The following is a 27061-nucleotide window of genomic DNA, read 5'->3' as shown; positions in this document are numbered from 1 at the left end:
TCTCTGTCTGTACGGCTCAGTGTTAGACAGACACAACCACACAATGACACCCGATCTACTTCCCTTTACACATCCACCAGATGGAAAACTAAGCCAACCACTCCACAACATTTTGACAACTTTATCCTCAGTGCTCTATTGTGTGTTTAAAGTAAATCAATGGATTGAAAAGTGGTTTGGCCCTATTTATGCCCACAGCACAGCTACTAGGTGTATGAGGAAGTTAACACCTGTCTGTTGTCTCCTTATCAGGATGTATGCTTTCTCTGCCATCGACAACCAGCGCCTGCAGTACCTGTGGGACTGGACCCAACACAACCTGACCATCAGGGCTGGGAGGTTGTCCTTCCGCTTCAACCCCAAACTCTGCATGTCTGAGATACACAAGATGTGGGAGAAGACGGGCATCACCGAGAAGTTTGAGGAGGACGATTTCCGCAACAATGGGGACAGAGCCAGCTGTGAGTACACCACTGGACATATGGAGTGGGACTTTAACTTTAACTTTCTATGCTCATTCAGTACTTCAATTAATACAATGTAGTATTTTATCATATCACTATTGAGTTTCCTGTAAGGGGGATATCTAAGATGTGGTTTGTGTTTATAGGTGAGAGCCACATCCTGAAGTTCAAGTCCAACAGCACGGTGAGTAACCGGATCAAGCTGACCTGGGAGCGCTACAGACCACCAGACTACAGAGACCTCATCAGCTTCATTGTCTACTACAAGGAGGCGTGAGTGCTCGCATATAGCACACACAGATATTACACTAATTTACTATATAGCCTTTATACTTCACATTTACCGAAGGTGGTGTTTTTCATGCATTCCAGACCGCACCAGAACATCACAGAGTTTGATGGCCAGGATGGGTGTGGCTCCAACAGTTGGAACATGGTTGACGTGGACCTGCCTCAGGACAAAGAGATAGACCCTGGTGTGCTGCTGTCCCCACTGAAGCCCTGGACCCAGTATGCCATCTTTGTCAAGGCCATCACCCTTGTCGTGGAGGACAAACACATCCCAGGAGCCAAGAGTGATGTGGTCTACATACGTACCAGACCCTCAGGTAAGACAGTACTAGGCTACAGTACAGCTTCTGTAAACAGCAGCAGGTCACCTCAGCCATGGGTAAGTTTTCACCAAACTAAGATAAACTGAAAGACTTCTTATCAGAACTTCATTAAATGTATCCCCCTTATTTAACACTTCATGAAAACGACACATTTTAAACTGTATAGTAAACACCACTCACAACATTTCAACATTTGTGTGTTTTTGTCACAGAGCCGTCTATGGCAATGGATGCCCGTGCGTATGCCAACTCGTCCTCAAAGCTGGTGGTGAAATGGTCCCCTCCCCTCAACCCTAACGGCAATCTCACTTTTTACCTGGTCCGCTGGCAGCAGCAAGCTGAAGACAGGGAGCTGTACCAACACAACTACTGCTCCAAAGGTCAGCATTCCAACCCCTCTTCTTAACCAACCCGTATTTTTATCTGTGTACATTATGGAGTTGATATAATAGATTTTTGCACTGATTCTCCAATACAAGTACTGTATCTGTTCTAACCTTGTATTCAGATCCCCTGTACACACCACCTTATTCCCCTTCTGTTTGTGCTTTCTTTGGGGAATGTAATTCACTAACGGGTCCCGTTCCCCTCCCACTGTACAACAGAGCTGAAGATCCCCATCAGGATATCAGCCACGGGGTTGGCAGACATGGAGGAGGACACCAAGCCCACCAAGTCTGACCTTTCTGGGGGGGATAAGGGCCCTTGCTGCCCCTGCCCCAAGACCAAGGAGGACCTGAAGGCAGAGATAGACGACGCCTCCTACCGCAAAGTCTTTGAGAACTTCCTGCACAACTCCATCTTCACCCCCAGGTAGGTGCCAGACAGCAGGCAGCCTCCCTCTATGGAGAGAGATCACACAACAGTAAGATAGTAAAACTCTACCTAAAAACTTCCCCATTGTTAACAGCTTTTGGACCAAACCCTTCTGAGGCTTTGTAGATGATTATCAAAGAGCTGAGCTCACAATCTGGGTCCTGTTTTCTTTAATAGCCCAGAGAGAGATCCAGGGTCAGGACACAGTGGTGTTGTAATTACCCAGCCCTGGGACTGGGACTGACAGGATCTAAACATCATCAGGGTTTAGAAGGAGGGAGGGAGGGAGGGAGGGAGGGAGGGAGGGAGGCAGAGGGGAGGAGGTAAGGAGGGAGTAGGGCTGGAACTGTGTCAGAGGACCCTGACAGAGAGAGAGAGACACGGGTGCAGGGATCAAAGGCCTGCTTACGGCACTTGTGGATTCCATCACCATGACGACAGCGGCGGCAGGATATTAAGGCCTAGCAGGCTGTAATTTAGGCAGCACAAACAAACCCGGGGAGAGGGATCTGATTAATGAGTCTGAAGGGCCTGCGCTCTGCTCGCTGGGCTGGCTGCACACTATAAGCCCGTTAGCCTTTTGTTTGCCAGAATGGGGACTGACATCTGTGTTGTGTTATCATTTTACCTTGCTCGTGGCTACGGATGCTTTACAGTTTAAAGACTCCAACCCATTCCCACACACACACTCACTCTTTGTCATACACACACAGACACACAGATGTACTCACTCACACTGAGAGACTGATTGCGTTTTGAAATTGAGCCTTTTTCAGGGTAAACTCAGGCCACTTGTTTCCCCATACCAGATGGCAGATCAGACTGTGTGTGTCTGAGGTAAATGAGTGCATGAGCAGTACTGTGTTTGTGTATTCAGGGTACAGTTTTGAGTATTCACTGAATTAGTACCAGTTCATCTCAAAACAAATGGAATGGAAAACAAATTCTAGTCCACTAGTTAACCCCCAGAATGAAGCCTCTGGTGCTTGATAAATCCCAGTGCTTATACTTTGTCCTGACTAGGGCTGTTGCGGTGACCGTATTACCGCCACACCGGTGGTCACGAGTCATGAGGGCAGTCAAATTCCATGTGACCGTTTAGTCACGGTAATTAGGCTTCTCCAAGCTCTGATGCTGCTGATGGTCATTAGTAGCCTACCAAACTTACCAACTGCCTGGTACTCAAATCAAATCGAACTTTATTTGTCACATGTGCCGAATACAACAAGTATAGACCTTACCATGAAATACTTACCTACAAGCCCTTAACCAACAGTGCAGTTAAAGAAGAGTTAAGAAAATATTTACCAAATAAACTAAAGTAAAAAATACAAAATAATAAAAAGTAACACAATAGCTTAATTAACAATAACGAGGCTATATACAGGGGGTACCGGTACCGATTCAGTGTGTGGGGGTACAGGTTGGTTGAGGTCATTTGTACATGAAGGTAGGGGTGAAGTGACTATGCATAGATAATAGACAGCGAGTAGCAGCAGTGTACAAAACAAATGGGGGGGGGGGGGGGTCAATGTAATAGTCCGGTGGCCATTTGATTAATTGTTCAGCAGTCTTATGGCTTGGGGATTGAAGCTGTTGATGAGCCTTTTGGTCCTAGTTTTGGGGCTCTGGTACCACTTGCCGTGCGGTAGCAGAAAAAACAGTCTATGACTTGGGTGACTGGAGTCTCTGACAATTTTATGGGTTTACCTCTGACACCGCCTATTGTATAGGTTTTGGATTGCAGGAAGCTTGACCCCAGTGATGTACTGGGCCGTACGCACTACTCTCTGTAGCACCTTACGGTCAGATTCCGAGCGGTTGCCATACCAGGCGGTAATGCAACTGGTCAGGATGCTCTCAATGGTGCAGCTGTAGAACTTTTTGAGGATCTGGGGACCCATGCCAAATCTTTTCAGTCTCCTCTTCACAACTGTCTTGGAGTGTTTGGACCATGATAGTTCATTGGTGATGTTGACACCAAGGAACTTGAAACTCGCGACCCGCTCCACTACAGCCCCGTTGATGTTAATGGGGGCCTGTTCGACCCACCTTTTCCTGTAGTCCACGATCAGCTCCTTTGTCTTGCTCACATTAAGGGAGAAGTTGTTGCCCTGGCACCACACTGCCAGTTCTCTGACCTCCTCCCTATAGGCTGTCTCATCGTTGTCGGTGATCAGGCCTACCACTGTTGTGTCATCAGCAAACTTAATGATGGTGTTGGAGTTGTGTTTGGTCACGCAGTCGTGGGTGAACAGGGAGTACAGGAGGGGACTAAGTACACACCCCTGAGGGGCCTGAGTGTTGAGGATCAGCGAGGCAGATGCTTTGTTGCCTACTCTTACCACCTGGGGGCAGCCCGTCAAGAAGTCCAGGATCCAGTTGCAGAGGGTGGTGTTTAGTCCCAGGGTCCTTAGCTTAGTGATGAGCTTCGTGGGCACTATGGTGTTGAACGCTGAGTTGTAGTCAATGAACAGCATTGCCATATAGGTGTTCCTTTTGTCCAGGTGGGCAAGGGCAGTGTGGAGTGTGATTGAGATCGCATCATCTGTGGATCTGTTGGGGCGGTATACGAATTGGAGTGGGTCTAGGGTATCCGGGAGGATGCTGTTGATATAAGCCATGACCAGCCTTTCAAAGCACTTCATGGCTACCGACGTGAGTGCTATGGGGCGGTAATCATTTAGGCAGGTTACCTTCACTTCTTTGGGCACAGGAACTATGGTGGTCTGCTTGAAATATGTAGGTATTACAGATCAGTCAGGGAGGGGTTGAAAATGTTAGTGAAGACACTTGCCGGGTTGGTCCGCGCATGCTTTGAGTACATGTCCTGGTAATCCATTTGGCCCCACAGCTTTGTGAATGTTGACCTGTTTAAAGGTCTTGTTCACATCGGCTACTGAGAGCGTTATCACACAGTCATCCAGAACAGCTGGTGCTCTCGTGCATGCTTCAGTGTTGCTTGTCTCGAAGCGAGCATAAAAGGCATTTAGCTCATCTGGTAGGCTCGCGTCACTGGGCAGCTTGCGAATTGCTTTCCCTTTGTAGTCCATAATAGTTTTCAAGCCCTGCCACATCCGCGAGCGTCAGAGCCGGTGTAGTAGGATTTAATTGTAATCCTGTATTGACGCTTTGCTTGTTTGATGGTTCGTCTGAGGGCATAGCGGGATTTCTTATAAGCGTCTGGATTAGTGTCCCACTCCTTGAAAGCGGCAGCTCTAGCCTTTAGCTCGATGCGGATGTTGCCTGTAATCCATGGCTTCTGGTTGGAATTTGTACGTACGGTCACTGTGGGGACGACATCATCGATGCACTTATTGATGAAGCCGATAACTGACTGAGGTGGTATACTCCTCAATGTTATTGGATGAATCCCGGAACATATTCCACTCTGTGCTAGAAAAACAGTCCTGTAGTGTAGCATCCGCGTCATCTGACCACTTCCATATTGAGCGAGTCACTGGTACTTCCTGCTTTAGTTTTTGCTTGTAAGCAGCAATCAGGAGGATAGAATTATGGTCAGATTTGCCAAATGGAGGGCGGGGGAGAGCTTTGTATGCATCGCTGTGTGTGGAGTAAAGGTGGTCTAGAGTTTTTTTCCCTCTGGTTGCACATGTGACATGCTGGTAAAAATTTGGTAAAACTGATTGAAGTTTCCCTGCATTAAAGTCCCCGGCCACTAGGAGCGCCGCTTCTGGGTTAGCATTTTCTTGTTTGCTTATGGCCTTATAGAGTTGGTTGAGTGCGGTCTTAGTGCCAGCATCGGTTTGTGGTGGTAAATAGATGGCTATGAATAATATAGAGCTCTCTTGGTAGATAATGTGGTCTACAGCTTATCATAAGGTACTCTACCTCAGGCAAACAATACCTTGAGACTTCTTTAATATTAGACATCACGCACCAGCTGTTATTGACAAAGACACCCACCCCCACCCCTCGTAGCTTCTCTGTCCTGCCAATGCATGGAAAATCCCACCAGCTCTATATTATCCATGTTGTCGTTCAGCCACGACTTTGTGAAACATAAGATATTACAGTTCTTAATGTCCCGTTGGTAGGATAATTGTAATCGTAGGTCATACATTTTATTTTCCAATGATTGCATGTTAGCAAGTAGAATGGATTGCAGTGGGAGTTTACTCGCTTGCTCGCCTACGAATTCTCAGAAGGCAGCCCAGTCTGCGTCCTCTTTTCCTCCGTCTTTTCTTCATGCAAATGATGGGGATTTGGGCCTGTTCCCGGGAGAGCAGTATATCATTCTCGTCGGACTCGTTAAAGGAAAAGCTTCTTCCAGTTCGTGGTGAGTAATCGCTGTTCTGATGTCCAGAAGTTATTTTCGGTCATAAGAGACGATAGCAGCAACATTATGTACAAAATAAGTTAAAAAAAAAAGTTACAAAAAAAAAAGCAAAAAAAAATAAAAAAAATAGCACAATTGGTTAGGAGCATGTAAGATGTCAGTTATCCTCTTCAGCGACATTAAAAAACACTCTAAAGTCCCTCTAGTCACTCTGACATCAATGCAAATGTAATCGAAAATCTAATAAAACACTTCATAAGAGCTCATGAGCTCATTTTGCGCAACATGTCTATAGGTTATGTAATTGCGTGAGAAATGGTGGCCTCTATTAAAAAGAGGAGGATCCCATCAGCTTTCTATAGGCTAGTCCAGGGCTGCCCAACCCTCTTCCTGGAGATCTACTGTCCTGTAGGTTTTCAGTCCAAACCTAATTTAGCGTATCTGATTCAGCTAGTTAAGGTCTTGTTGAGCAGCTAATTAGTAGAATCAGGTGTGTTAAATTAGGGTTGATCTGAAAACCCACAGGGCGGTAGATCTTCAGGAAGAGTGCTGGGCAGCCCTGGGCTAGACCTACTATATTTATTTCTCAACCTTCCTAATATTAAGCAAATGTTAAACACATTGCTTATCTTTACAACAGGAGTATAGCCACCTGGCTGGCATGAAAATAAACCACAGGAAAAGTGTCCTCCATTTGTTATTTAAGTGCAGAGATTGCATGCATTTTTCACCCTGCCCCTGTTTCGAGACAGGTGCATGATAATGGTCAATTCTAAATCAAAACATATTTCACACATATATTATTTAGTATATGTAAAGACAAGATTAAAACAAGAATAGTCTGATGGGTGACAATATTAGCCTATCACTTGTGAATTATATATTAATACTTGTGAATGATGCCCAGCTTAAGGCAAGAAATAATGCCTTTTTTGTGAATTTTTCTAATCATAGTTGTACACCTCATGTAGCCTAGCCCATAGGCCAATATGTTTGATAAGGTTTGCATCACAACTAAAGTGGCCAAATAACTTCTTAAAATGTAGCACATTAATCTGCTTTACAAGGGGTCTAGAACCTGACTGGCATATATAAGCAACGCCTGAGTTTCAAGTTTGGGGAAGATAATTTTCACCATAGAAATGCACCTTTATAATAAAAGCATTACATGCATGCACTTTTGATAATGATGTTTTCTGCTAATGGAACATTCAAGCTTATAGCCTACTACCATGTGCGCATTGCTGTGCATAATGTGACGAAATGGCCTAATAATTTATCAACATTTTAAGCTAAACGTTCTGATCTGTTGCGTCAGCCTCATTTTTAAAATGCTAGTGGTTGTATTAATTTGGGATCCATCGCATCCCACAACTGTCCCAGACTATGTTTGGAATATTTATTTCTCGCACAGAATAGAATAGGTCGACTTTTGTACTATGGGGTTAGTAGATTGACATACTGTAGGCTAGTGCTTTTGCTCTTCGTTAGGCCTACTCATCATGTTGGCTGACGAAAAGTTAATGTGGACAGTTCTTCCAATATCTTTAATATGCACCTCGGAATCGGATAAGGATATGCGCAGTTGCATCCCCGATGTGTCGGTCTTCACTTGTAGCCTGTGAGAAAGATGGATCACGTGATGGAGAACCATGTGAGTGAGATGAGAGGTGTTTTGGAGCAGGCAGCATTTAGGGAGAAGGGCTGCAAAAGGCATGGATTTTTTTTTAGGGTGCATTATGGCCACACAAGGGTGATTCCGCCTGGAAATTCGAGGCATTATCGAGTGCTTCTCAAATTGTGAATGAGAGACTGACGAAGTGTGTACAGCTTGCACAAATAACAAAGTAGACCTCATGCCTTTTCAAGCGACTTTTTTCAAATAATCATTAGAGTCTCATCATGCAGCCTTAGAATGTATTAAAAATCACAACATAAAGCACAACGTTTGTAGAACAACTAAAGTTACATTAATAAATGAAGCATATAGGAGTACCTATTTCTATGTTAACAGCTCAACACAGAATAGTCGCGTGTGCGCACTCCCTCAAATCATTGGAGAAAAATATCCTTTCTATTTTATTCAGCTTTGTTCAATTGTATTCTTCAGACTATAAAATAATATAAAATAATGCCATGGAATTCTAAGCAAATCTTGTCTGGTAAATTAACTAGTGTAGCACACAGCCATATGGCATAGTCACATCAGGACTTAACAGAAGGACAACTATTCTGTTCTTCTGAAATAGACTACATTTTATTCATATAATGTTTCTTTAGACCTGTCTAAAATTATAAATGGATTTATTGTTAAGGTGTAAGCTATATTACATGGATTTATTAGACTTTTTAAAATGTAGATGTTCCAAAGGTCTGCATCAGAGGCTTGTAGGCTGTGTGTAGAAGCAAGGCGATGCTAAATGTGTTTATGTTAATTAACGGTCAATTACAGTGAGACCGACAGTTATTTGCTTGACAATCATCGGCTGATGAAATTTCGTGACCGCCACAGACCTAGTCCTGACTCCAGCCTGCTTGGTACAGATTGCCCTTAATCACCTGCTGGGCCAAGCTCATGCACTCATGTAGTGTTATGATGCCCTTTCCTTCTCTGTGATGCGATCTTTCACCGTATTAAAACAATATGTCCAACTCAGAAAATAAACAATAAAACAAGACCACTATTGTTACTAATTGTTTTCATTCTCTCTCTTCCCTGCATTTGACTGTGTTGATTTGTTATAGTATAGCTGTCTAGGAAACCGAGGAGTACCAGGTCTCTGGCCTGCCTGCCTGCCTCCCGCTAAAGGCTATTATTGTGTATGCACAGGCCCTCCACCACAACAGACACAGCATTATCACAAAACACTCGAGGGAAGTGCCTCTGAATTAGTGTGAGTTTTTTGAAAAGTTCAAGATTTACAGAGAAGGGGCGAGGGAGCGAAGGGAGGGGGAAACAGAAACAGAGGGAAGAGGAAATGTTTTCCATTCTGTCGCCCTCCTCGCTGCTCTCCCTCCTCCTCCACTCACACGCTCTCTTTGTCCGCGGCGCAGTTCGGAGTGACCGGCTGCCAGGAAATGTACAGCGAAGCCATCTGGAATTCAAATAAATGAGAGGAGAGAAAGGAAGGGAAGATCCCCTTAGAGCTGGCCAGACCAGTGAACACCATTCAGTGGGATAGACTGACTGGCTCGAGTAGTAGAGGAGAATAGTCAGGGGACAGGGATGGATGATGACCGATTAGATTCACTGACTGGACATCAGCTGATTGGGCTGTTGCAAACATGACCTCATGTAGAAGGAAGTACAGTAAAGGTTTCTGTGTGTTTTGTCCTGTTGTTGGCACTGCCCTTAGCCTCTGGTTATCTCTCTGTGTATCCTTCAGACACCACTAGCTTTGATACTGTATATGAGCATGAAGTAAAAAAGTATCGGGTCCCCTTTCTCTGACCTCACTTTTCACTGACATGAGAGACTGCTGTGTTCAGCTGCTGTGGTAAAAGAGTAGCGTTAAATCACGCTGTTCTGGCTCCAGACAGAGTGTGCAGTCATGTCCCACTCAGGATCCCTCGCACAGCAGAAAAGGTGAGAAAGTAGGAGTGGAGCTGGGGAGGGAGGACACCAGCTGTAGTCAGCACCCGGTTAGATGGTCACGCTTCAGCTTCATGCCTCTGTCTGGAAGTTCATCTGAGGACAGATCTGCCCTTGCTCTGCTCTGCCTGGCCCTGGCAGCTCTCTGGCATTCCTGCTGTCTGTCCCCTCTCCTGGGCACACTGGCACACGGGGGGGGTCTACCCATCACCCCTCTCATTCATCTCGGGGGTGACCCAGTCTTCAATGGCAGGCGTCTTGTGCTGTCTTCCAAGCACTTGTCTTTTATACAAGATGTTCATTAAAGCTATGCTAGTCCTTAGTGCTGTTGTGTGTATTGTTAATAGTAACTAATACTTTTGGAGAGAGGTGGACCGTGGACTTTGCTGGAGCAGTTAAAAGGGTCAGAATGGAATGTTGACAGTGGTGTGCGATGGCTACTGTTTTCTTCCCACAGATCTGTCTGTCAGCTGTGTTTTTCCACTCCCAGTAAATACTATTTTCCCGTGGGTGCCCGGTCAGTCTCAAGGTCTTTTGTCACCCGCTCATAATATTGTCATACTCGCAAGGAATAGTTCTGAGAGGACATTGACATGGGCTTTCTACAGTTTCTAAAGGTCTAGATGCTGGAATGTAAAGTAAAGCAGAAACAACATTCTCTTGGATTCTTGTGTAAACCCTGCTGGCCTGTTAGGTGAAGTTAGAAAGGAATTCTTAGGAGGTCAGTCATTTCGGATAAACTCATCAGTCATTCACTCATTTACCTCTCCTTAAAGACTCAGCTATGTAAAGAATAACCAACATTACATATTGACTTGTATCTTTTCCAAGTGTACTGCAAATACCTCATGAATCTAAATATATTCTGGATTCACTGTCATTTGGTTCAACATATACAGCACATCCCACTACTGTCAGACAGTCCTGTATTCTCCTTAGCCCATTTAACTGCACTGTGGGCTGACTGTTGAATTCTTTCAGAGACTCAGAGAGAGCCAGTCGTTCCGCGTCTCCTAAAATGTGACTCTAGGTAAGGTCTGCTCCTCTCGGTACCGGCACAGCGTCCCCTGTGTGTTGTGGAGTCCCAGTGGCCTCGCCTCGTAGCATCTGGTGAGCTGCTGCTGCCGCTGCCTACATGCTGTCAGTGGCTCCAGCCAGGGTCCACCTGCAGCCGGCCGGCTCTCCATCATCACACCATCATCCTCCTCATCATCCTCATGATTGTGTTTACATCCATCTCCATCGCTCCATGAAAGAGGGCTGCAGTCCTGTTGCAGGCTCTCCTGTTTGCTCTTTTGGGTGAAATTTACCATTTAGATTTTGTGTTTATTGCTTTATTTACCCATTCTTTATCATATGAAAACTACCACTATGCATCAAACAGGTGGTTATTATTCTCCCATGACTTTTCCCTGAGCAGTGAATTTGTCCTGTGGATGAGGACATGTAGGATAACACAGTCAGTAGGGGTCTGTATGGACAGGCAGGCAGCTGACAGTGTGTGGATGTGCGCTCTCTCTGCACCTCTCTCCCATCCCTCTGACCTCATCACACCACACAGCTCCGCAGGGAGCAGACCACTGCAGCTGGACAGACACACTGCAACAACAAATAACACCAGGCCACTTCAACATACTGTACTCTACTCTCAGTTGTGTTGTATCCCACTGGAAACTGTCATTTTACTACATGATATGTACTTATGACTACTTCTTATTCCCATTCTGGATTCTTGTAGAGTACCCCACCCTGTCCAGTGAGGTTGAAGGGGATGTTTTTGCTCAGTGTGACTCGGTGTCGATGACGTCATGTGGGCGGTGTATGTAGGCTACAGTATACTGTATGTACAATATTGTGTGATGTGGCGATGGGGGAAGAATTAGATACAGTAGAGTATCGCACTATTGTTTTTGACGATATTATATAGATTCTGTGACTATTCTATTGATTCTCAAAAAATATTGTCTGTACTTGCGCCAAAACTCAGGTATTTCTTCTTCTCTAGCTTTTTTTCCCATTTTCTTTTTATACTGAACAAAAATATAAATGCAACATGCAACAATTTAAACAACAATTTACTGAGTTACAGTTCATATAAGGAAATCAGTCAATTGAAATAAATAAATTAGGCCCTAATCTATGGATTTCACAACTGCGCAGGGGCACAGCCATGGGTGGACCTTGGAGGCCATAGGCCCACCCACTTGGGAGCCAGGCCCACCTACTGGGGAGCCAGGCCCAGCCAATCAGAATACATTTTTCCCCACAAAAGGGCTTTATTACAGACAGAATTACATCAGCCGTCCAGGTGGATGGTCTCAGACGATCTCGCAGGTGAAGAAGCCAGATGTGGAGGTCCTGGGCTGCCGTGGTTACACGTGGTCTGCGGTTGTGAGGCAGCTTGGACGTACTGTCAAGTTCTCTAAGGTGGCATTGGAGGCGGCTTATGGTAGAGAAATTAACATTAAATTATCTGGCAACAGCTCTGGTGGACATTCCTGCAGTCAGCATGCCAATTGCACACTCCCACAAAACTTGAGACAACTGTGGCATTGTGTTGTGTGAAAAAACTGTACATTTTAGAGTGGCCTTTTATTGCCCCAGCACAAGGTGCACCTGTGTAATGATCATGCTGTTTAATCAGCTTCTTGATATGCCACACCTGCCAGCTGGATAGATTATCTGAGATAAATAAGCTTTTTGTGTGTATGGAAAATGTCTGGGATCTTTTATTTCAGCTCATGAAACATGGGACCCTTTATGGGACATGGGACCCTTTTATAAATGCAACACTTTACATGTTGCATTTATATTTTTGTTCAGTATATAAATGGTGAGCCAATGTGTTTACAGCACTTTTATTTCCATGACTGATAAACACGTGTTTGCTCATGGCTCTTTCTTGTCCCTCTGCAACAGACATGGTGAGCAATATGTTTGGAACATCGAACCGCAATATAATCACAGTATCGAATCACAATACATATACATTTACATTTACATTTTACATTTGTCATTTAGCAGACGCTCTTATCCAGAGCAACTTACAAATGGATATATAGAATCCTGGGAATTGTGAGAATTGCAATACAATCTTTTCGGCACCTAAGTATCGTGATAATATCATATCGTGAGGTCCCTGGCAATTCCCAGTCCTAGTGTGCTGTCTGTAACCGGTGTACCAGAGTATATTACTGTATGGCTGGCTGACTTCGTATTCCCCTTTCTCCTCTTTAACTGTGCCTCTGCTCCCTTCCAGAGAAGCTGAAAGCCCACACATCTGCTCTCCTCCTCCTCCTCTTCAACCTCTGTCTTTTATCCTTTGTCTTTCTTTGCCACGTTTGTGCCTTTTGTGCTGCAGTCAGTCAGTGGGTCTCTCTCACATTTTTTTGGACCCCCTTTGTCCCTCAGACCCCCAGACCGGCGACGTAGGGATCTATTTGGGGTGGCTAACAGCACCCTGGCACGGGGTGGCAACACCACAGGCCTGGAGGGTAATAGGACAGAAGGAGAGCCCCCTGAGAGGGAGTTCCCCTTCATGGAGGACCGGAGCAAGACAGAGTTTATCGAGATCCCCAACCTGCAGCCCTTCACTGTGTACCGCATCGACATCCATGCATGCAACCAGGAGGTCCATCGCTGCAGCGCTGGGGCCTTCGTCTTCTCCAGGACGAAACCTGCAGGTGAGGCAGTTACACACAGTCGCTAGAAAAAGGCTTCAACAACAGCAGCCATCTGCATAGATTATTGTTCTAGACTCACTATGCCTTTTTGGACATGGCTAATGAGTAGGAAGCCATCTGATATCCAGTGTCTGTCTCTGTCCATCAGACAAAGCGGATGACATGCCAGGCAGCGTGATCCAGGAGAGGGATGAGAAGGTGGAGGGCTCGGTGCTGCTGAGGTGGCCGGAGCCTGTCAACCCCAATGGCCTCATCCTGATGTATGAGATCAAGTTCCGCCAGGGCACTGAGGTGAGTCTGCATGGACCAGGACGCCTGAGGCCTGTGGGAGCTCTGCAGGGCCTCAAACCTCAGGTTGACACTGTCTGTGTGTTGTTTTCTTCCAGCCTGAGAAACACGAGTGTGTGTCACGCCAGCACTACCGTGTTCACAAAGGAACTCGTCTGACCAACCTGGGCTATGGGAACTACTCTGCCCGTGTGCGTGCCACCTCCCTGGCAGGAAACGGGTCCTGGACTGAGCCAGTGTCCTTCTACGTGCCCCCACCCAAACGTATGGAGAACACATGCATTTCCACATAAATTACCCTCTTCAAAGGACTTTTTATATAGATGATTTTCATGCCCAGAAATTATTTCGATTTGAACATCTTCCTTTTCTCACTGGTCAGATTTGAATAGTTGTTCTGTTTTCATCTGGTTGCAGGGGACTATGACAACGCATTCTATCTGGTCATCATCATCCCCATCATCGTGATAATTCTCATCGCCATCCTCATCACTGTACTCTTCTTTATCAACAAAAAGAGGTAAGAGAAGCTGAATGGTCACTAGAACAAATAACAAAACATTTGACTAATGCAGTATTAATCAGTTTAATGATATAATAGTGCTATTGTGATTATTTTCCTGCCATAGTCAGTTCATAAGATCGTAGGCTTTTCTGCTGAATGAACAATCCCATTTATCTGTTGCCAAATCTGCCTCCCCTGGCTCACACAGATGTGTTTGTGTCCACAGGAACAGTGACAGGCTGGGGAATGGTGTCCTCTATGCTTCTGTCAACCCTGAGTACTTCAGTGCTGCCGAGAGTAAGAACCCTCTAAAGACCTACTGTCATTTTAATGATAAGATTGTGTCAATGTCTCCTTAGATGATGGCTGTCTCTGACTGTCCTCTCCTCCTGTGTTCAGTGTATGTTCCAGACGAGTGGGAGGTGGCCAGGGAGAAGATCACTATGCACAAGGAGTTGGGCCAGGGTTCCTTCGGCATGGTGTATGAGGGCCTGGCTAAGGGCGTGGTTAAGGACGAGCCTGAGACCCGCGTGGCCATCAAGACAGTCAACGAGTCAGCCAGCATGAGGGAGAGGATTGAGTTCCTCAACGAGGCCTCTGTCATGAAGGAGTTCAACTGTCACCATGTGGTGAGAGAGTCCAAAACACCAGTTAACATCAGGGATATTGGCTCAGAAACATTCGCTTTTAAATTATAAGGTATTGCCTCAATTTCAAAGGTTAAAAGTTAGAAACAAAGGAAAGAGATCCATCAGCTTGGGAGTTATAAGTCACCCCTCCTGATGCATAGGGTCAGAGACACCGAGCTGGCTGTTGAGGTCAGAGGTCAAAGCCAGGGTACACTACCCAAGGAGATGCAGTATAATTCCAGTATAACCTGAGGCCAGCTGTAACTGTGTGATCTGAGACCTCTAAGCTCTATCACAGCCAAATCCTCATTAATTCAGCTAAACGGAAGTGTTAAGGATTTCCCCCTTGGAAAGACTATGTTACAATCTTTTAGCATGTCTGGATGTTTAAAAGTCAAACATTTAATTATTAAGCTCAATTTGAATAATTTAGACGCAAAGAGGAGTTTTTTTTTCTTGCTTTCTTCAAAGTTCCTCAGTAGCTTTAGTTTAAGAGGAACCAGAGTAGTTTCAAAAGCAAGAACATTCCACATCACTTCAGTCAGTTCGATTAATAACACTTAGAAATAATGTTTTTTGCCCAATAATAGCACAGAGATAATGTTTATTGCCCAAAAGCTTCATAAGAAATACTACATCAATGAGAATTGTTTGTACTCATTTCCTCTGATGCCATATCTGTTCTGTGTTCTAATTGTTGTAGGTGCGTCTGCTGGGCGTGGTCTCTCAGGGCCAGCCCACCTTGGTGATAATGGAGCTGATGACCCGTGGAGACCTGAAGAGCCACCTGCGATCACTCCGGAAAGAGGTACGTACATTACCCCCTCCTGCTCTTTCTCCCATAGTCTCTCACAGAACTCAAGTCTATGGCCTTGTCCTGAATCTGTCTTGCCTACTACTTACCAAAACTGCATACTGTGTGTACTAATCATACTACATTCTATTTAGAACATACTGTTGTGTAAAAATTTAAGCAACAAATATCAGCATACTAGACTCACTCATACTGAGAATGCGTTATCTAATGCGCAATTGCGTTGTTTCCCGCTATTCGTCCATTTTGGTAGAGCGTCTCACCTTATGTCACTATTAGCTGATTATCAGCTGCTGTCAAACACTCGTGGATCTGAAAATACGACTCTCCACCTGTATAATGTGCAGCGAATTATACTAAATGAAAAGCCCAAATGAGTTTGACATCCTGGCATTTAAAGGATACTTATTTATCAAAATTTCACATACTATAAAACATATTTTCGCATTCCCAAAATGCCTACAATTTATTTTGGACACGGCCATTGTGTCAGTGCATTAATATGACACACACACTCAGTCTTGTATATCTAACCTTGTGGGGACACACAATTCAGTTCCATTCAAAATCTTATTTTCCCTAACCCCAACCCTAACCTGTACTCTTACCCTAACCTTAACCCTAACCTTAACCCAAAAACCTAACTTTAACCCTAAACATAACCCTAACTCATAACCCTAACCCTAAAACCAACCCTCGCTCCTAACCCTAACCCTTGACATAATTCTAACTCTAACCTTAACCCTAAACCCCCTAGAAATACCATTTGACCTTGTGGGGACTAACAAAATATCCCCAGTTGGTCAAATTTTTGTTTGTTTACTATTGTTGCGGGGACTTCTGGTCCACACACACACACACACACACACACACACACACACACACACACACACACACACACAGGAAAGACATGGAGGGGGAGATATATCCCCAGTTGGTCTCTCCCATTGTGTGGTGTGCCCTGGACTCCAGGCCAGGCCATGGTTCAGTGCTGCAGACAGGGAGAGGGAGGTTGGAGGGAGAGACTGAATGGCCTGCTTGTGCTCAGGTCTCTGCCTCTCTGCCACAGAACACGTCCAGCCAGGTTCTGCCCCCGCTGAAGAAGATGATCCAGATGGCAGGAGAGATTGCGGACGGCATGGCATACCTCAACGCCAACAAGTTTGTCCACAGAGACCTGGCTGCCAGGAACTGCATGGTGGCGGAGGACTTCACAGTCAAGATCGGAGGTGAGTGCCTCAAAATACAGTAGTACTCATAATCCCCGCTGTAAGTTTAACGCTAAACTCCCTCTGCTGTATTCCAAAGTAAGTATTTTGAGATCACTGAGTGCTTGAGTGGGAGGAATAGCTCGTAAATCTAAATGGACAGAAGGAGAGGTGAGGTGATGGATAAGGCCTCATGTGCCTCCTCTTCTCACATTAGTGGGATATTTAGTGGCCATTTAAACCTCTCTTCTCCTCTTCTTCTCAGACTTTGGCATGACGCGAGACATCTACGAGACGGATTACTATCGGAAAGGAGGAAAGGGCCTTCTGCCGGTCCGCTGGATGTCCCCAGAGTCGCTGAAAGATGGCGTGTTTACCACAAATTCTGATGTCTGGTACGAGCTCCCCGCTGTCCTTCCTGACTCATACACACACAGAGTTAGGAGGCCTGCGCAGAACAACAAGTGTACTCTGTATGTGTTCTAGAACATTGCATGCCCTAGCTTGGGAAAAAACGGCAGATCACTTCACACACACACAGCCCATGTCCTAACCCACTGGGAACAGACGTCAATTCAACGTCTATTCTGTGTTGGTTCAACGTAATTCCATTGAAACGACGTGGAAATAACATTGATTCAACCAGAGTCTGCCCAGTGGGAAGGAAGTTTGGAGGTTATCTGAATGCCATTATAGTTAGTAGATACAGTAAGTCTTGGCAGTGAAAAATAGTTCTTGTTTAGTCATGTACCTTTGTGCTCTCAGGACCATGGAGTGAGTTTAGAACAGCAGATCAAGGCTCCGCCCAGTTCTCTCTCTGGAATGGGCTGCATTAGAGAAATATAGCTGTTTACTAGCTCCTTAGTTTTTGTTTCCCAATCGAAAGTGTCCCACGGGTCTGTCCCTACAAGCACACTTAAACTCCTCCAGATGTTTTCAAATTATGGGTTAGAGTGCCAACAGAAACCCACCTCCACATCCCACTCCCTATCTTCCTCTTTGAAGTCAGGCAGATGAAAAGGAGCATTGTGGGAACCCGTTCTGGGCTCTTATGAGATTTACCAGTAGGTGTCTTTACCTAAAAAAGTCTCTTAATGTGGCTTTGTCTTTCAACACTCTCCTGTTTCAGCCAATTAGATACAAGTCAGTGTTGTAATAGGCTTTTTTAAAGAGTGTTGAGCGCCGTCTTAGATCCCTAGCCAGTGGCCTTGGAGAGCTAACAAATAATAATTGGCAACGATGCACTCTTTGTTTTCTTGTGTCAAGCTTAGGTTTTGGTTTTCTGTTGCAGTTCCTTAGTGGTCTCTGGGTAGTATACAGTCTCATGATATTAATGAACAACACATGGATAAGGCAAGATGACACAAACATTTACATATGACAGACATAATGCAGTCTATGTCCTTTTTTGATTAATATATGGAACATGAATTTATGAATAAACTTTTCTTCTGTTCTTTGCACCATCTGCTTTATACTGTGAGGGAGCATTCTTACTCAACCTTGTACTATGCAGCGCCATCATTGTAAAGAGCTTCCAGAGACTAGTTACATGCCCTGCAGTGTATGGATGTTTTAGCCTGTATTACCCTGCATGGTTCTACCACAGTTATGCAGCAGCTCATGTGTTGTCTAATAGGCCTGTATCCTCTCGGTCGTCCCCTGCAGGTCGTTTGGGGTGGTGTTGTGGGAGATTGCCACCTTGTCTGAGCAGCCGTACCAGGGCATGTCCAACGAGCAGGTGCTACGTTTCGTCATGGAGGGAGGACTCCTGGACAAGCCTGACAACTGTCCTGACATGCTGTGAGTCCCCTGCTCTTTCTCTCAATGTCAATGTCGCTCTTGGGCTGGGTCAGGGGTAGGATAATTTCTCAATGACACTATTAGCCACTCCTTCAAGATGCTATGTTTTTCCTATTTCCTGTTCCACTGTTATGCTTATTCTTTAGGTGCATTTTCAGATATTATTGTCCTTTAGTACCAGCTCACTGTCATTGTTTCCTAGCTAAATCTAAAGATTTACCTCTTGCGAATATTGCCTCTGCTGCTTCTATTTAGAATTGAGGGGCCAAATGTGCATACTATATCATGAGATCTGTATGCCAGTGGGGAGCTAAGCAAATGCCTGACTGGTGACATTTACGTCACGGTTTAAATGGAGCTCAGTGACATCATGGCCCCCATGCTCAGCTGGCGGGACAGGAGCTCCCGCCTCAGCAGTAAGCCGAGGCCCATAGAAGGGATGCCACGGCCCGTGTGTGAAATATTTCCCTCATTCCCCATTAGTGAGGGTACGAGGCAACGGATCAGTGTCTGCTCATCAGCCCTATCCTGTAATAGAGAGAGCGAGAGGGCGAGAGAGACATACAGACAGAGCCTGAATTTCTAGTCTCATTAAGAAATATCTGTCCGGAAAGTGGGAGAGAACAGCCTCCTTAGCTGTCAGGTGGCTCTTCTGCGTACATGCATTTCTCCTCTCTGCCTCTGATCTCAATGTGAAAGCATTCCCTTTTTTCCTCCACTCTCCATGGCTGACCTCACCTTACAGAGAGGTGAGAGAGGGGCGAGTGTTATGCAGACACAAACCTCAGGTTTCTATGGCAGCCTCACAGCGGTGTCCTGATTGCAGGAGCATGTGGGTTGTGTTACGCAGGGGAGGGAGGGTGAGGGTTAGGGGGATGGTTTATATGGGAAAAGCTGCTGGTCACTTCTACTGTAGTGAGTTAGTGAAGAGTTACATTATAGAGGCCTGTAGATCCCGCAGGGTTGCAGAGGTGAACACTGCTGTAATCAGAGTCTGGGGAGAGAGGGGTATTTGGTATTTTATTAGGATCCCCATTAGCTGTTGCAAAAGCAGCAGCTACTCTTCCTGGGGTCCACACAAAACATGAAACATGACATAATACAGAACATTAATATACAAGAACAGCTCAAGGACAGAACTACATCAATACATTTAAAAAAATATATATATAAAAGGCACACGTAGCCTACATATCAATACACACACACAAACTATCTAGGTCAAATAGGGGAGAGGCGCTGTGCCGTGAGGTGTTGCTTTATCTGTTTTTTTAAACCAGATTTGCTGTTCACTTCCATGACATGGAATGAAGTTCCATGCAGTAATGGCTCTATATAATACTGTACGCTTTCATGTATTTGTTCTGGATTTGGGGACTGTGAAAAGACCCCTGGTGGCATGTCTGGTGGGGTAAGTGTGTGTGTGTCGGAGCTGTGTGTAAATTGACTATGCAAACAATTGTGGAGTTTCAACACATTGTTTCTTATAAAAAGAAGTGATGCAGTCAGTCTATCCTCAACTCTTTACCAAGAGAGACTGGCATGCATAGTATTTATATCGGCCCTCTGATTATCATGAACAGCAAGACGTGCTGCTCTGTTCTGGGCCAGGTGCAGCTTAAATAGGTCTTTCCTTGCAGCACTCAACCAAATGAATGGACAATAATCAAGATAAGACAAAACTAGAGCCTGCAGGACTTGCTTTTTGGAGTGTGGTGTCAAAAAAGCAGAGCATCTCTTTATTACGGACAGACCTCCCCATCTTAACAACCATTGAATCTATATGTTTTGAACATGACAGTTTACAATGCAAGTTAACGCCAAGTAATTTAGTCTCCTCAACTTGTTCAACAGCCACAGTATTCATTACCAGATTCAGCTGAGGTCTAGAACTTAGGGAATGATTTGTACCAAATTCAATGCTCTTAGTTTTAGAGATTTATTACTGGCCACCTATTCCAAAACCTTCTTTAAGGGTTTCAGTGACTTCATTAGCTGTGGTTGCTGATGCGTATATAGTTGAAATCATCAGCATACATGGACATACATGCTTTGTTTAATGCCAGTGGCAGGTCATTGGTAAAAATAGGAAAGAGTAGAGGGCCTAGAGAGCTGCCCTGCGGTACACCACACTTTACATGTTTGATATTAGAGAAGCTTCCATTAAAGAATACCCTTTGAGTTCTATTTGATAGATAGCTCTGAATCCACGATATGGCAGAGGTTGAAAAGCCATAACTCATACGTTTTTTCAACAACAGGTTATGGTCCATCATATCAAAGGCTGCACTGAAATCTAACAGTACAGCTCACACAATCTTCTTATTATCAATTTATTTCAACTAATCAGTCATTTGTGTCAGTGCTGTACATGTTGAGTGCCCTTCTCTACATGCATGCTGAAAGTCTGTTGTTAATTTGTTTACAGAGCATTGAATTTGGTCCCCCAAAAAATTCCAACAGTTTGCTAAGAGCTGGCAGCAAGCTTATAGGTCTGCTGTTAGAACCAGTGAAGGCCGCTTTACCACAATTGGGTAGGGGAATTACTTTGGCTTCCCTCCAGGCCTGAGGACAAAGACTTTCCTCTAGGCTCAGATTAAAGATATGACAGATAGGAGTGGCTATAGAGTCAGCTACCATCCTCAGTAGCTTTCTATCTAAGTTGTCGCTTCCAGGAGGTTTGTCATTATTGATCGATAACAATAATTTTTCCACCTCACCCAGACTATTTACAAAATTCCAATTTGCAATGCTTTTCTTTAATGATGATTTTTTTTTCATGCATGAATATGATGGCTCACTTTTCGTTGTTGGCATTTCCTGCCTAAGTTTGCCCACTTTGCCAATAAAGTAATCATAAAAATGATTGGCAACATCAATGACAGAGAAGACAAGGAGAACATAATCGAGAAAGGGATGAGTCATATTTGAAAGGTTTTACCACGTGTATCATATCCTTAATTAGTTAGGAAATTCTGATTTTCAAAGGGTTACATTCCCTCAAAGCTGAATTTTTATGGGCATGAGTGAAAAATGAAATATTTATACTAGATAGACATTTTTTCAATATCTGAACTACTGTTCTATGGTAAAGGATGACTACACATTTGGTCCAATGTTAGGGAGCTGCATGAAAAGATATGGTATTTTGAGTGGTGATATTGGGGAACATGTTAATGGCCTACAGCTGAAGATTCCTGTTTACGTTAATGGTCTGGCATAGCATAGGTTGCTCTCTCTAGCTCTACTCTGGCTAGCTTAGGTTTGGTTATTTATAATGTTGTGAACGATGCAACGTTTACATCTCATGATGTGAGTGAAATCTGCTAAAAGGTCCTGGAATGTGTTTGTGTGTGATGAGGAGCTGAGTGCTGACAAGCAGAGAGGATATACTGCAGCGTATTCACATCAACGAGTGTTACACACAGCGACAGATGGCTCAGGAAGAATTTGCAGCAGGCCAACGCCAAGCGGACAGGTTACTCTGGAGCGTGGGCTCAGCTCCAAGCATTACAGCCATTTTCATGGGAGGTCTTGGAGCCGGGGTTTAGTTTAGCCATCTGAAAGACAACTTTAAGAGACTAACTGAGAGGGTGAAAAACAACCCATGGCTGGTTAAAACGTAGTTTGAAGTTAAGTGTCTGCTTAACTACCCAGAATGCTTTAGTGCAGAGAGGCTAGAATACCCAGCTGTACAGGCTGTTGTGAGATCAGACAGAGAGAGGTGGCTGCTGGGAGATAGACGGAGATGACTGAGGTGTTTATGAAGGTATTCTGAGGCTTTAGAAGGTATTCTTAGCTTGTTTGTGTATAATTTAAGATGTGGTGTGTGGGGGAGCACCGCACCCAACTGTAATGATTCTCCTTTTATTATGTTGTTTTGACGTTTTCTGTGTTCTGTCGCTGGCCTTCCACAGTATGTTCATTTATGATTTACTGTCTACACTATATATACAAAAGTATGTGGACACGCCATCAAATTAGTGGATTCGGCTATTTCAGTCACACCCATTGCTGACAGGTGTATAAAATCGAGCACACAGCCATGCAATCTCCATCGACAAACATTGGCAGTAGAATGGTGTTACTGAAGAGCTCAGTGACTTTTATCGTGGCATCGTCATAGGATGCCACCTTTCCAACAAGTCAGTTCATCAAATTTCTGCCCTGCTAGAGCTGCCCCGGTCAACTGTAAGTGCTGTTATTGTGAAGTGGAAGCATCTAGGAGCATCAATGACTCAGCTGCGAAATAGTAGGCAACAAGCTCACAGAATGGTACCGCAGAGTCCTGAAGCACATAGAGCATAAAAATCGTTTGTCCTCAGTTGCAACACTCACTACCAAGTTCCAAACTGCCTCTGGAAGCAACGTCAGCACAATAACTGTTCGTCGGGAGCTTCATGAAATGGGTTAACATGGCCGAGTAGCCGCACACAAGCCTAAGATCATAATTTGCAATGCCAAGCGTCTGCTGGAGTGGTGTAAAGTTTGCCGCCATTTGTCTCTGAAGCAGTGGAAATGCCTTCTCTGCAGTGATGAATTACTCTTCACCATCTGGCAGTCCGACGGACAAATCTTTGTTTGGCGGATGCCAGGAGAATGTTACCTGCCCGAATGCATAGTGCCAACAGTAAAGTTTGGTGGAGGAGGAATAATGGTGTGGGGCTGTTTTTCATGGTTCGGGCTAGGCCCCTTAGTTCCAGTGAAGGGAAATCTTAATGCTACTGTATACAATGACATTCTAGACAATTTTGTGCTTCCAACTGTGTGGCCACGGTTTGGGGAAGTCCCTTCCCTGTTTTAGCATGACAATGCCCCCATGCACAAAGCGAGGTCCATACCGAAATGGTTTGTCGAGATCGGTGTGGAAGAACTTGACTGTCATGCACAGAGCCCTGACCTCAACTCCATCGAACACCGTTGGGATGCAGGTGTCCACATACTTTTGGACATGTAGTGTAGTTGTACACATTCTACAGTATATTATGATGGTACATTCAAACTGAGATACTATGTATAGTTTGCAGTGGTTGTTTGTATAGAAAGTTCTGGAAGTTCTTTGGTTCAGTGAGTATCAGAAACATTTTCATGGGCTCTATAATATTGGTGTACTCTGCCACCTTCTGGTGAGAAGATGTAATGATATATGTATAATTGAGATTGTCTGTGTGTTGCCCTTAGGTTTGAACTGATGCGGATGTGCTGGCAGTACAACCCCAAGATGCGTCCCTCCTTCCTGGAGATCATCAACAGCCTCAAGGAGGAGCTGGAGCCTCCGTTCAGTGAGATGAGCTTCTTCTTCAGCAAGGAGAACAAGCCCCCAGACACTGAGGAGCTGGACATGGAGGTGGAGAACATGGAGAATGTGCCACTGGACCCTGCACCCAGCAGACCCCCCACTGCCGTCCCTCAGCCCTCCCAGGGACCTATGGGGGCCACACGGGGCTCAGCGCCCCCTCCTCCCCAGCAGTTATCTCCAATACAAGGCCCTTCTAGTACCCTGATGGGACATGGCTCCCCCTCCACCTCAGCCCCTGCAGCCTCTGCCTCGGCCTCGGCCTCCCCAAGCCTGGCTTTGGACAAGCATTCAGCACAGGTATCGGCCAACGGGCCAGTGGTGGTGCTACGGCCGAACTTTGAGGACACGCAGAACTACGCTCACATGAACGGGGGGCGCAAGAACGAGCGGGCGCTGCCACTGCCCCAGTCTTCAGCCTGCTGATCCCTAGCCCCCCTCAGCCAGATCACCCCTCTCCACCTCCTCCACTCAGACAGGGTAACATAAACTTCTCCTCTGCTTTAGTTCTAATGGGGGGATGGATGAGTGAATAACTGACAGACATTATACTACTCTACTGCAGTAGGAGTCTTTTATTAAAAAAAAAAATATTAACAAGATTTATGATTGAATACCGAGACTGAGAAACAGTAGAGAAACCTGTTAAAGCATTTGGAGCATGGTGGCTCAAACCGAACTACAACACTGGGGAGCTCTGTTGTTTCCTTCTTGTAGAGTATTTGTTACTTTTTTTTAATCCTTAAAGAAAGACAAAAATACAGACTTATTAATATTCCCTGACTGACAGGTATTGTAAGTGAGAGACAATAACTTATTTTAAGCATATCTGCCAGCAGATCCGACAGAAGAGCACTTTTTGATGATTTCAGAGAGAAGGTTGTATATATCTGATTGTGTATTTCTATACAAACACATGATTCTCTTGACAGTAAGATATAGCTCCTCTTCCATACTTCTTTCCATCAATATACTTCTCCCATATTTCAGACATTGATGTGTTCTGGATTAGGCTCATTGGTTTTCCTGTCAATATTCCGGGGTAGGAGGGAATGTTTTCAGGAGTGGGTAGATAGGATAGAGGAGGGGCTATTGTAAATCTGCCATATGTTTTGCCAAATCAAAGTTAGCAATTTTCTCCCTCTTGCTCTTCATTTCTCTCTTTGATTGGACATGGAGAGAAACACAATCAAGCATCCTAAAACTCCCACATTGCTGTTTTTTTTTTCTTTTTCTACTTCACAATTACAATCAAATTGTAAAAGGAATTTGCCTGTTTTCTTTTCTGGGGTTTTTCGGGTTCACATCAGAGCCCTTATTTGGAGTCCTATTTTATTGTATGTGTCATCTGAGAGATGAAAACACCAACATCACCAACAGAGACATTGAACAAAAAGGACTTGGCGCCAAAAATACAACACATACAGAGACAAACCTGAAGTGGAAGGTATTGGATCAGTTCTGATACAAGGAGAACTAAAGGACTTAACAGAACTCCACGTTGTGAGCATACATAAGTCTGCTAAAGGCATTGTACACAGCAGGTATTTTTTAGACTAGTCATTAGTCTCTCTGTACAATTCAAACATTTATATAAAGGTCTTACAGTTGTATGTTAGACCTTAGGATCATTTTCACACACACATCATTGGTTTGTCACTTTTATAACTTTTATACGGTTCAGATGTTCTCTTCTATGTCTGTACAGAATAAAGCTGCTATTTTTTTCTTTTTCTTTTTTGGATGTTATATATATTAAGAAATCCTTCAGGTTGACTATTTTATGATCTCCACTACAGTCCATTTCTTATGCTTCATACTTCTAGCAAAAAAAAATATTTAAAAAAATGACCTTTCTCTCTTCTTTACCCCAGAACAGGTTGTCTGTATCACAACATATTGTCCATTGCCTTTTATTTTTTATGAACATGTTTTTCTTTGCATTCTTTTTTTGTAGATTTCTATATAATTATCATTATTATTATTATTATTATTATTAGTTCGAATGGACACCGTAGCTCCGTGTGCGAGTGTGTACGTTTGACACCCTTTTTGTACCAGTTGTCTAGTACCTAGTTATTGCCCCCTAGGTGCAACTTAATCTCAGGTCGAAGTACATGTTTTTCTTTCTCCATACATTCTCATTACTGTCCTCTGCTTGTTTCACCTCTCTGTTGAGTCCAATAGTGCCCTCTCCCCTCCCCTCCAGCCCCACACTGAAATGTGCAGTACACCTGCCTCCCCCAGTGCCTCCTTTTGAAGTCAGGATCAGTTACACAGGATCTTCTTTTTTCTACTGGATCTGGTTGTTTTAACCCATCCATTTTCCTGCCTCTCAACTGATAGGGCTAATTGGGTTGTCTCGTTTGCCTTAATGATCCCAACCACTCGCCATCCTCTCAAAGAAAGCTCATCCATATTCAAAGTTGTCTTTTTGTGTCTTAGATTTCACGTGCAGCATTACTGCTTTATTCTCCTTTATCATTCATTTCATTTGTGTTGTCATACTCATTCTCTTATGATCAAAGTGAAAACAGTTTCTATTGTTTGTCTCCTTAAACATGGCACCTGTAAACCAAATAAGGATGGGTTAAAGTCCAGGGAAGTGGTCACATTTCAATGTCATGAATTGAATAGGTCTTACTGGGGGTGTCAGTATGAAAAGTGTTTTGAAGGATTTCTCCTCATCTTTTGAAAAAGTTTCCAGCTTTGAAGTTATTCTCTGTAGGATTGTTATTTATTTTTTTATTTTCCTTTTGTGATATCAGTTTAAATCACTGTATAAATGCCCCTTCATTCATTATAAAGTTGGATTTTTGATATGTACTTTCTTTGGTGTCATGGCTGGGGGACTTTTTTTTTCCCCCTTCAAGTATATATCTACCTCACTCTTTTTAAGTGTGTATGAAAAGAAAAGTATGTCTCACCTTTTCTCATTAGTCTGTATAAGGTTCTAACATTATTAACAAAATACACCACACACAAACCCGGTTGGTGTGGAGATGGGATGGTGCTAGGGTGGCTCTAATTATATCTGGTCCCATGCTTA

At 44.3% G+C, this 27061-nt stretch overlaps 1 protein-coding gene across 1 annotated transcript in view; it reads left to right on the top strand.

The window, feature by feature from the left end:
• The window catches only part of igf1ra (insulin-like growth factor 1a receptor), a 112772-nt gene extending 86096 nt beyond the window's left edge, over positions 1-26676 (top strand). Inside the window, exons 6-21 of the mRNA XM_029757682.1 lie at positions 253-461; positions 611-737; positions 837-1072; positions 1291-1458; positions 1684-1891; positions 13198-13469; positions 13618-13760; positions 13856-14021; positions 14175-14277; positions 14489-14559; positions 14662-14891; positions 15595-15699; positions 16775-16934; positions 17179-17308; positions 18582-18716; positions 23898-26676. Coding sequence (XP_029613542.1) covers positions 253-461; positions 611-737; positions 837-1072; positions 1291-1458; positions 1684-1891; positions 13198-13469; positions 13618-13760; positions 13856-14021; positions 14175-14277; positions 14489-14559; positions 14662-14891; positions 15595-15699; positions 16775-16934; positions 17179-17308; positions 18582-18716; positions 23898-24438 — 3004 coding nt within the window. The 3' untranslated portion in view covers positions 24439-26676. The remainder of the gene's footprint in view (positions 1-252; positions 462-610; positions 738-836; positions 1073-1290; positions 1459-1683; positions 1892-13197; positions 13470-13617; positions 13761-13855; positions 14022-14174; positions 14278-14488; positions 14560-14661; positions 14892-15594; positions 15700-16774; positions 16935-17178; positions 17309-18581; positions 18717-23897) is intronic.
• The last annotated feature ends 385 nt before the right edge of the window (positions 26677-27061 follow it).

This window comes from Salmo trutta, chromosome 7 (genome assembly GCF_901001165.1).
Source record: "Salmo trutta chromosome 7, fSalTru1.1, whole genome shotgun sequence".
Classification (NCBI taxonomy): Eukaryota; Metazoa; Chordata; class Actinopteri; order Salmoniformes; family Salmonidae; genus Salmo; species Salmo trutta.
This window is presented reverse-complemented; position numbering and strand designations above follow the sequence as displayed.